Source organism: Peromyscus leucopus, chromosome 13 (assembly GCF_004664715.2).
Source record: "Peromyscus leucopus breed LL Stock chromosome 13, UCI_PerLeu_2.1, whole genome shotgun sequence".
In the NCBI taxonomy this organism is placed as follows: domain Eukaryota; kingdom Metazoa; phylum Chordata; class Mammalia; order Rodentia; family Cricetidae; genus Peromyscus; species Peromyscus leucopus.
This window is the reverse complement of record NC_051074.1, coordinates 54,645,807-54,657,150: the sequence shown is the minus strand read 5'-3', so window position 1 is coordinate 54,657,150 and position 11,344 is coordinate 54,645,807. Positions and strand designations below refer to the sequence as shown.

The 11,344-nt window shown below is 42.0% G+C and overlaps 1 protein-coding gene across 2 annotated transcripts; it reads left to right on the top strand.

The window, feature by feature from the left end:
- Window positions 1-10,981, top strand: Maip1 (matrix AAA peptidase interacting protein 1). Of its 2 annotated transcripts, XM_028886074.2 has the most exons (5): window positions 21-572; window positions 4,073-4,144; window positions 4,469-4,595; window positions 5,926-6,073; window positions 10,689-10,981. In XM_028886074.2, exons 1-5 carry the CDS (start codon window positions 120-122, stop codon window positions 10,765-10,767), a joined length of 879 nt encoding a protein of 292 aa, XP_028741907.1. In that variant the 5' UTR covers window positions 21-119; the 3' UTR covers window positions 10,768-10,981. The 2 variants fall into 2 exon arrangements, with proteins under 2 accessions (XP_028741916.1, XP_028741907.1); XM_028886083.2 differs by lacking the exon at window positions 5,926-6,073 and having other exon boundaries at window positions 1-572.
- The last annotated feature ends 363 nt before the right edge of the window (window positions 10,982-11,344 follow it).

The following is an 11,344-nucleotide window of genomic DNA, read 5'->3' as shown; positions in this document are numbered from 1 at the left end:
CCCACCAGAGGTGGCAGCAGCAGGCGGCCGTGGCTCCGCGTCCCCGGCGCCGCCGCGCTGGTTTCCCTCCGGCCTCCTTTCGGTACCGCACAGCTATGCGGAGGTGAAAGGTCACCAACATGGCGCTGGCCGCCCGTCTTCTGCCTCTGCCCCTGCTTTCTCGGCCGCTGCCCGGCCGGGCCACCCGACTCCGGACTTTGGGTGCCACCGAGGTGAGGCTGTCGCTGGCAGAGTGTTGCTGCTTGTGCCGCCGCCGCTGCCTGGGCTCCAGCGCGGTCCCGGTCCCTCGCTGCACTTGGGTCTGGGCGACCCCGGCGCTGCATTCCCGGGGCCCCCGGCGGCCCCTGCTCGGCCGGGCAGAACTTCTTCCAGCCCTCGCTTCCTTCCCCGCTGGTCCCAGCCGCAGCTACAGCACCGAGGAGCAGCCCCAGCAACGGCAGAAGACCAGAATGATCATTCTGGGCTTCTCCAACCCCATCAACTGGGTCCGGACTCGAATTTACGCCTTCCTTATCTGGGCCTATTTCGACAAGGAGTTCAGCATCGCTGAGTTCTCTGAGGGGGCGAAGCAGGTTGGTTTGGCTTCTCTAACCTGGTCGCCTCGTGCGTGTCAGCTCTCACATGCCCGGGTGTTAAGCTGTGAGGTTCTTCATTACGATCCAAGTTACCAAACGACGGTAGCGACGCAGACAAGTCTGTCAGCCACTTCTTGACATTAATAAGCATAGAGCTAGCTGTGTTTGCGTGGCCGGCAAGAAGGAGGGATTCAATTAAAACACCAGGGTGACGGTGGTCTCCCAGTATTTTTCACTTCAGGCTTTGAATCGGAAGTTAAGTTCAAAGCCTGTTTGTTCCTGCCACTTGAAAGCTGTGTAGCCTTTTCCTGGCTATGATTGTTTTCCCCCATAATTAGAAAGTCAGAGAAGACAGAGCCTAGCACACAGAGTAGGCACTTCGTAAGTATTTGTGAAACTGAGTGGAAAAGGTATGGTGAGGAATAAGATAACACTGCCGGAGTACTATGATATCATTTTAGGTATGAGCTCTCTGACAGAGCTGTATTGCCATCCTCCTCCTCTACCTACAGCTTCCTTCAAGGATCATGAGGTAGGAGATGGGACTGAGCAATTGTACCCTTTCAAAGAGTTTGCTGAGGCTGCTGGTCTGCTAAGTGCCCAGACCCAGCAAACTGGAATGCTCGGGCGTTTGTGATTCCTAGCTCTGGCTTTGCCAGTCATGACCTTGCTGAAGGACAAATGATATCACCTTAGAGTGGTCGCTTTGAATCCGGAGATTATTTACAGACTTTGTGTGTCCATATATCTTTCTAAGATGAAAGGCTATTTTAATTTTCCCTTCAATTTTCCTTGTCAATCCATAGTATTTCAGAATTATTGACTGAAACAAAGGTATAAGTCATAGTTTATTCCCCAGCTCATATCACCGAAGACCATCAGCGTAATAATTTAATAACATTGACTATAATTAACTATATGCTGATATTTATAATTTTACTCCTGGCTTATTTCAGATTTTTCCCCCCAAATTGTAGTCATTTATACCCAACTCATGTGATATATTAGTTATAAATTAGTGTTTTCAACTTCATATAATCAAGTGTCACTATTAACTCCTGTTTCCTTGAGTCAACTCTTGGCTAGTACATGTGTTTTCACAAAAATATGGGCTGGAGAGATGGCTTGGCAGTTAAGAGCACTGGCCGCTCTTCCAGAGGTCCTGAGTTCAATTCCCAGCAACCACATGGTGGCTTACAACCATCTGTAATGAGATCTGGTGCCCTCTTCTGGCCTGCAGGCAGAACACTGTATACATATTAAATAAATAAATCTTTTTTTTTTTTTTAAAGAAGCAAGCTTGAGTAATCATGCCTACCTCAGTGTCATGATGAAGGGTAAATTTACTGCTTGTAGTTCTCTGTGTCAGTTGTGCTTGTAAAGATAAAGTGGTGTGATCCTATACTCTGCAGTACCCGTGTGTGAGTCTACCTTATCATCCGTACATGACTACACTGCTTTATTTATATGTCAGGAATGGAAATCATATCACATGCAATTGAAAGGGCCTCTTATCTAATCCTCTTTTAGGCATGATGAAGTCAAGTTTTAAAAGGTTAAATTTAGTGTTCTAGTAACCACAAAAAGTAGCCTTGGTGCTGGAGAGAGAGCTCAGTGGTTAAAGAACACAGGCTACTCTTCCAGAGGTCCTAGGTTCCGTCCCCAGAACCCATATAGCAACACATAACTGTCTGCAGTTCTCGGTCCAGGGAATCTCACCCTGTCTTCTGGCCTCAGAAGGTACACTGAGCTCATGTGGTACCCAGACACACATTCTGGCAAAACACTTATAAGAAATAAATTCCTAATAATAAAAGCGGCCTTGGTCCTCCAGAGTCACCAGCAGTTGAAATGGGTACAGATAATTTAGGCAAATATTTATCATGACATAAGGACATACATAATCTAATGCACTCACTTCCATCAGTATGTATGTATCTTCCTAACTACCCTTGAGCCATGCACTGTTTCTTAGTCTTAGAGCTTTCTTGTCAGCTGTTCAGCATTTTCTGTGGAAAAATAAGGCTGTTTCCAGAAGTGTCTTGAGGTAGACATTCCTGTGTCACTGCGATCCTACCAGGGTGGCCTCATGATGATGATTACTTTTCAGGGCAACTTTCTCAGGTATGATCTCAACCACACAAACTAGAGATGCAGTTTCTGCATAGTGATTACAGTTCCTTCTGTCCAGATTGCCGCTCCTATTTGCATGTGAGAGCTCACCACACGTTATAAGATCTCTGACCCTGAGCACCTCCTTAAGTGTTCAGGGAGACCTTGAATCCATTTGTAGATGCGCATTCTCTCAAAAGCCACCTGTCCTGTATTATAGTCGTGTGCCAGGTGTCAGAGCAGAGGCCGCAGATTGAATAGCTTAAACACAAGTACTTGAGTATCTAGGTATCGGAGCTTCGCTTTCTCCCGAGGCTCTGCATCTGTTTCTGTTCAGCATCTCTACTGCCGTAAAGGTGCCAGTGGTACTGCATTAGGACCTACAGTAACCACCTCATTTTCTATCTAATCACTCTTTAAAGGGGCGTCTCCAAATGGAGTCTCATTCCACAGCGGTGTCGGGCTTTAACATAAGCACGACAAAGAGGGCAGCTGAGCAGTGACTTGCAGTGTTCTCTGTCTGACATGCCTGCGCGTATCCTTTCTCCGGCCAGTTCTTCGGAGCTCAGCTACTCCCTTTAGGGAACCCTCTGTGGTCCTATCGGATTAGAGGAGATGGCTCTCTGTGCGCTTCTTCTACCCCACTGTTCCTACCATCCAGTGCTTATTGAACTTGTCTTCTCTCAACAGACTGAGAGCTCCTGAAGTATACACGGGATAAAAATGTTCCATTTTCCTCATTGCTGGGAATGTGGAGAATTGTGCTTTCTCTCCCCTCTCCTTAAAATAAGACATCATACTTCAGGTGGAGATCACTGTGGATGATAGACTCTTTCTCTTCTCCCACCTTCCTAACCCTACCTTATATCTCTTAGAGAGGTGCTGTCTATAATCCAGCTCTCTAAACTTCCAGTACAGTCTAGACTCTAGAGTGTCCTACATTCTTTCTTTTTTTTTATTAAAATTTTTTTTATTTATTTTACATACCAACCACAGATCCCCTCTCTCATCCCTCCTCCCAAGTGTCCTCCTTTCTAATTGTTGTCTAGAAATGATTAAGAGATAGATCATAGTTATTTACATCATCATTTCAAAATAAAATACACAGTAATTTTTTATTGCGCTATCTAGTCTATATATTCTACACACTGTCATTTCCCAGGACCTAAAAATGGATTCATAATTAGTAGTTGGCTCGTTTGCAGTTGTATATGCGGTCATGCTATCTGAAAAAAGTCAACCAACTTAAAAGCAGTCATGCTCAACATTATTATAATAGTTTTTAATATCCCATTTGCCATGAAGCAAGTCTCTGTTAAATTAACCGTTGACGTATGTATGTTGTATGGTATAATTGTCATCTTTACCCTTCTGTTTTTTTCAAGGCTTTTGCTCATGTATCTAAGTTGCTGTCACAGTGTAAATTTGATCTACTGGAAGAACTTGTAGCCAAAGAGGTAAAGTGTTCTTTTCATTTCAAAAGTGTATGATTCTTGGAATAGAATGATACAAACATAGTTTCACTTATATGCTGTCAGGAATTACCTAGTTGAGTAACTTTTATTTTTTAGGATAAGTAGATAAGGTAAAATATTTTTAAAATAGGTCTTAGAAAATCCCATGATAAACATCACTTTTTAAAATACTTTAAAGGGGAGGGAACAGGAGGAGAGGAAGGAGGGGAAACTGTGGTTGGTATGTAAAATAAAAAATTAATAATTGAAAAAAAATAATTTAAAAACTTGAATGGGTAAATTGCTGGTTTTCTTTTTCCTACTCAGGTGCTACAGGTACTAAAAGAAAAGGTCGCTTCACTGTCTGATAACCATAAAAATGCGCTTGCTGCGAACATAGATGAAATTGTCTATACATCAACAGGTGACATCTCCATCTACTATGATGAGAAAGGTAACGCTGGCCGAGGCAACTTTACATGACCATTAACTGTTCAAATAAACCAAAGCAGTGAGTACCGCAGGGTAGAGGAGTTATGTCTGTGTGAGCGGACGTTTGTAGCCCTTCAAAGCCTGGATCACTTTTCTAGTTTGCAAAACCAGCCCAATATACATAATAAATAAAAAATATGAATTTAAAAAGAAAGAAAAATATACCATATTTGCTGTTTAAATACCTAACTCTGAAAGAGTTGGTGCCTGGTTACTGTTTACAGCAGGAAAATCCAAGCCCAGGTGTGATGGCTTATACCTTTAATCCCAGCAGAGGCAGGAGAATCTCTTGAGTTCAAGACCAGCCAGGATTACATAGAGAGACCCTATCTCCAAAACAAAAAGAAAAAAGAAAATTCTCACATATGTTGATGAAAATAGTTTGTTTAGAACAGGCTGCTCCCATGTTTCAAATAATATTTATATATCAGATTTCCTAAAGTGTAGAAAACTTGAGTATTTTACGTTCCTAGCTGTGTGTTACAAGGAAGGACTAAAGTATAAAAGGAAACCAGAACAGTATCAGATAAAGACGGATAAGAAAGAAGATTGCAAAGCTCCCAGGTTGCATTAGGTAATGGTGTAAAGCTGGAAGGAACTTTGGTTATCTGGTCCTTTCCCAGTAGCACACCAAAAGTTCATTGCTCACTCAGTCCATTTACAGATTTTTCGTATGTATGCATCACAAGGTGGGCACACGAGAGCAGTAGCCTCTGCTTATATTCTTTGAGGCCATGACAGTGGAGGACTTTGAATAGATACGCTCACATGGGAGTCACTTTGAAATACTGGAAAGGTGTCTTGGGTGATACTTTATTCTTCCCTAACATTTCCGAGCCCATTTTAGCACCCTAGTTATTAACTGAGTTATACGTACGTTGTGAGACTTAAGGCACAACAGTAAAAGAAGAAAGGCCATTCTTTGGAATGGTTGAGCAGGGGCAGAATTGTGGGTGTGGCCTCACTCTTGTTTTGGGGGGACAGGTATTTGCCTTAAGAGTATTTCAACTTTAGGAAATGGTGTAAGTGGAGATTAATCCATGTGGTACACTCTATAAAGTCTGTGTCTAACAAACAGTAGATGGTTACCAAGATGCAAAGAGGACAGAACCCTAAGAGTTTTTGGAGAAGAAAATGGCGTTAATTCATGTATTTTCAGTTGCTTTGGAATATGCACAAAGACTGATCTGCGACAAGCAGACTGCCTGTTTCTGATTTTGTTTTGGATATGGAGCTGATAGATGATTCTGATTTGTATGTGTGTGTATGTACGTGTGTGTTTTCTCTCTAAGGAAGGAAGTTCGTTAACATCCTGATGTGCTTTTGGTATCTGACTAGTGCTGACATCCCCAGTGAGACTTTAAGTGGAGCCAGTGTGTTTCAGGTGAAGCTGGGGGACCAGAACGTGGAGACTAAACAACTGCTTAGTGCAAGCTATGAGTAAGTATGATCGTGCGGTTCGTTTCCATTGTCTAGAAAATGGGAGCACTGTAAATATGAAAACTGAAGAGAGCTTTAGAAAGAAAAGGATTGAAATTTGACAAGCTATTTATGAAGAGAAACCGAATATGAAATAGAATTGTTAAAAGTAGAAAGTGGTAGCATTTCACTGGGCATGGTGACTCAGACTTTTCATCCTAACCCTCAGAAAGCAGAGGCAGGTGGATCTCTATAGCCAACCTGGTCTACACAGTGAGTTCCAGGCCAGCCAGGGCTACACAGAACTTCACACTGTTTCAGAAGAAAAAAATAACCCACAGTCAGAGGCTTCAAACAGCCATTCTTTGGCCTGTACTTCACTGAGGTATGAGCTCTGGGCTTCCTCTGCTTCACTTGCATCAGGGAGGGTCTCAGGGACAGGAGGATTGATTCCCACAATGGCTTCAGCTGGCCTGTGTGGCATCTTGTTCTCTCTGGCAGCTCTTTCTCCAGGACTTTCACAGCTTGGCTTGTAGCTTTAGTTTAGCTTGTGACACCATTTTTTTTTTGGTTTTTCGAGACAGGGTTTCTCTGTGTAGCTTTGCGCCTTTCCTGGAACTCACTTGGTAGCCCAGGATGGCCTCGAACTCAGAGATCCAACTGGCTCTGCCTCCCGAGTGCTGGGATTAAAGGCGTGCGCCACCACTGCCCAACTTGTGACACCATTTGCCTGGTGACTGGATGCCAAGAGGTAGAACTTGGAAAGTGATGGGCCCATAAACAGAACTAAAGCAACATTTAGTCCCAGGATTTGTACAGTTTAAATGGTGTCTAGAGACACCCCAGCCCCCATTTTGATGAACAGTAAAGAGCAGTGTCACATTACAGAGGTGTGTATGGGAGGAAACATAAGATGTCCCCATCTTTAGAACTTCAAGTCTGCCATAGTTGGCATAGGTATTATTCGTTCCGAAGACATTTGTTTATAACCTTTCATATGCTAAACACTCCAGGTCAGATGCAGAATTGAAGGGATGCTGCCTGCCCTTAAAGAGACTTAGAAGAGGCATTATTTTGTAATTTTTGGGAAGATGAGCAGCTAAAGCAAGTCAGTGGAGACACACTTTGTAAGAGAATACTGCTGTTATTTTGCCAGTAATATATAAATTTGTTTTAAAGTAACAAAACAAATCCCAAAGTGTCCTAGGAAGGAAGACGTATTCTGTCTCACAAGAATCATATGCTCTTTTTTTTAACCTGCCTAAAAGTTTTTTGTTTGTGAGTGCTTGTTTGTTTTGAGACACGGTCTCACTACGTATTTCTGACTAGTCTGGAACTCACTCTGTAGACCAGGCCGATCTAGAACTCACAGAGCTCCACTCGCCTCTGGCTCCTGAGGGCTGGGATTAGCTTGCCATCATGTCTGCCCTGGGAACCAGTTGTTCTTGTTCTTGCTTTGTTTTTATGCTTTGATTATAATTATCCAAAATATTCTCTAGATACTCAATACTTGTTTAATTTAAATCTATTAATTGCCTCTTTTGAAATGTCTGTTTATAGTTAAGAACCGTATCATCAGTACTAAATTTTGTTTCTTCTAATATTCCTTGTAAGACCAGGATGGCTCAAAATGCTCAGACTGGGGGGCCTGGGGAGATGGTTCAGTGGTTAAGGGCACATACTGCTCTTGTAGGAGATCCAAGTTCAGTTCCTAGGCCCCACATCCACATACTTACACGCGCGCGCGCGCGCGCGCGCGCGCGCACACACACACACACACACACACACACACACACAATTAAAAATAAAAATAAATTCTTCTCAAAAATCTGATACTTAAAAGATTGATTTAATGTATATGAACTGAACCAATTTCCACGATTTTTCACTAACTTGGTCAGTCTGCCCTGTGTATCTTAAAAGTTCTTATTAATAAAATCAAACCCGAGGCAAGTTATTGGGGTCCATGCTGGTAGATCAGAGAGACAGAACAAGCCACAGCTATCTCACCTTGCCAGTTCCTCAGCTGGTCCTGTTTCCTCAGACTGGAAGCTTTTATGTCCTCATCCCAATGGCTCTCAGCTGAACTGCTGCTTCAAAGCTTGAATGCTTAACCAGCCACATGCTTAACCAGCCAAATGCCTAAACAGTCAAATGCTTCTAGTTTCTGGTCCTCACACCTTATATATCTTTCTACCACCACTCCCTAGGATTAAAGGCTGGCTTTCTGGGATTAAAGGTGTGTATCACCATGCTTAGCTATTTACAATGTGGCCTTGAACTCACAGAGATCCAGAGGGATTTCTATCTCTGGAATGCTAGGATTAAAGGTGTGAGTGCTACCTTTTTCTAGCCTTTGTATCTAGTGGCTGTCTGTTCTCTGACCCCAGATAAATTTATTAGAGTACACAATATTTTGGGGAACACAATACCACCACATTTCCTCTCTTTTTGTCTAAAATTTAAAAAGCTTATAACTAATACAAGAAAAACTATCTTCAATAAGTATATGCAATATACAGTCAAGATTACATTAACAATGTCTAGTCCATTAACATTTGACAGATCCAGACAAAAAACTCCATTATATATATTAACAATGTCCAGTCCAGTAACGTCTGATAAACTCAGACCAAAAAATTTTCATTACTTATCTTATTTAAAACAAGTAGTTCCTTTTTAAAAGTAGATTCCATAATCTCCCTTTTTATCTTATCATATCCATATTCTTTTTTCTTTTCATAATACATTCAGTAGTCTACCTTTTTCATTTTTATATCTTCCCCTTTTTCTTCAGTGTAGATTCAATGATCTACCTATTTATCCTATTATTTCTTTACCTTTTTTCTCAGAGTAGATTCAATGATCTATCTCATATCTATATTCTCTTTTTCTTTTTGCTTTCTAGGGGTGAAGATATCTTTAGGGAATCTTGAAAAGAAAATTTTGGGGTTAATCATCAAGTCCTGTATCGTTTGTCCAGTTTCTGGATAATAGGAAAGTTCAGGGCTTGTTTCAAGTCCTTGTTTGAGTAGTCTGTCAGGCTGGATCATCTCAACTAGTCCTCTCGAAATTGTTCTGACCAGTTTGTAGTCCAAAGTCGATTTTTCCATGGTGTTAATCGGCTTAATGGCTTTATCATAGTCCATGTGGAATCATGGTTGTAGGATCCTGTCATCTTTTTGAAGATTTCAAAGTCACTGTTAGGCATGGTCATGGTTTCCTGCAGACTTTTTTTTTTTTTTTTTTTTTGCCTCCTCTGTGGTTTGGAGCAATCACAGTCTGATAAATGTCTGTCTCTCGGAACCATGAACATTCTTCACTAGAACAGAAAATCTTCACAACAATTTCTCCCCACCAAAATTTGTCTTGCCAAAATTTTTCAAACTGGCCTTTGCCGATGCTTTCTTGTAACATGATGGTCCTGGCAATTCTTCTCTGAACCAGCAGCAGTAAACCCTTCGTCCCTGGTAGCAGCATCACCGCAGTCACCAACATGATGAGAAGGAGCTGGCAACGTGGAGCAGTAGCCACTGCTTCCATGGTCCCACCACTGTTTGTGGTTCAGTCCGGGCCAAAGCTTCTCCCAAGCCTCCTAGGCTGGCTCAAACTCGGGATCCTCCTGCCTCAGTCTCCTTCAGCAAATCCTACCGGCATGCGCCACCTCAACCGGCTGAGTATAGCTTGGGCCTGAGCTGGGGCTCACAAGGCCACAGGCAAACAGCTTTTTCATGAATTCGTAACACGAACGTTGGGCGCCAGATGTAGCATGAATCTTAAAAGTTCTTATTAATAAAATCAAACCCGAGGCAAGTTATTGGGGTCCATGCTGGTAGATCAGAGAGACAGAACAAGCCACAGCTATCTCACCTTGCCAGTTCCTCAGCTGGTCCTGTTTCCTCAGACTGGAAGCTTTTATGTCCTCATCCCAATGGCTCTCAGCTGAACTGCTGCTTCAAAGCTTGAATGCTTAACCAGCCACATGCTTAACCAGCCAAATGCCTAAACAGTCAAATGCTTCTAGTTTCTGGTCCTCACACCTTATATATCTTTCTACCACCACTCCCTAGGATTAAAGGCTGGCTTTCTGGGATTAAAGGTGTGTATCACCATGCTTGGCTGTTTCCAATGTGGCCTTGAACTCACAGAGATCCAGAGGGATTTCTATCTCTGGAATGCTAGGATTAAAGGTGTGAGTGCTACCTTTTTCTAGCCTTTGTATCTAGTTGGCTGTCTGTTCTCTGACCCCAGATAAATTTATTAGAGTACACAATATTTTGGGGAACACAATACCACCACAGCCCTGTGTGCTGATATCTAAAGTGCTGTCTGTATACCCGGAGTCCAGTTCCCTTCTGCTCAGAGTGGGCATTCACTTTAGTGAGTAGTTAGTAACAAGATCAAGTGTCTTTCAGGGGCTAGTGGGTGTTGAATATAGATCAGACCATTAAAAATTTGGGAATTAAGAGTACTTCAGTATTATGGTATTGTTCTGATTAAATTAAAAGAGTAAAGCATTAACCATTGAATTAGGTTCTTTTTAAATACTGCTTGTAATTTATGCTTGCCAGTTGTATAGTTATGTGAGAATATTTGAGTTGGTGGAAGATCACAGTATTTATAATGTTTTTCCTAGATTTCAGAGGGAATTCACACAAGGAGTAAAGCCTGACTGGACTATTGCACGGATTGAACACTCAAAGTTACTAGAATAATCTTTCTTGGAAGAAAATCAGGGTGTGAACTTTTAATAATTGCTGTGAAAAACTAAGGAAGAAATGTTTCTGGATCATTTGGTTTTCACTTAATTAAGTCTGTGGATTACTTTTGTATTATTTGGAAATATTCCTTGCAGTATATCAACACGATACAATAAAGCATTTTCACAGAGTGATAGTGTTCTTTAAAGGTGGTCAAAGTGAAACAGAACTACAGCACCACATTGGTGGTGTTCTCATGTTTTATATGTGTACATGTCATGAACTAATTTTATAGACATGAATTATTGAAACTATTTATATATCTCTAAATTAACAATCCAAGTTTCTAGGAGATTTTAGTTGCTGCTGCCTGACTTGTTTCCATCACTGTCCAGATAAGAAAGACTGGGTAGAACCGTAGCAGTCTGCCCTCTGTAGAGCATCCCTGTTTGTCCCTGTGGACACCAGTGATGAATGGAGCCAGCCTAGATGTCCACCGACACCAGGGAACATGAAGAAATGTGGTACATACATGCAATGGGATTTTATGTAGCTGTAAAGAAGAATGAATTCATGACATTTGCAAGAAAAT

Coding starts and splice junctions, on each gene's coding strand:
- Maip1 (XM_028886074.2), top strand. CDS start 120: ATGGCGCTGGCCGCCCGTCTTCTGCCTCTGCCCCTGCTTTCTCGGCCG. Junction 573..4,072: donor TCTCTGAGGGGGCGAAGCAG/GTTGGTTTGGCT, acceptor GTTTTTTTCAAG/GCTTTTGCTCATGTATCTAA. Junction 4,145..4,468: donor AAGAACTTGTAGCCAAAGAG/GTAAAGTGTTCT, acceptor TTTCCTACTCAG/GTGCTACAGGTACTAAAAGA.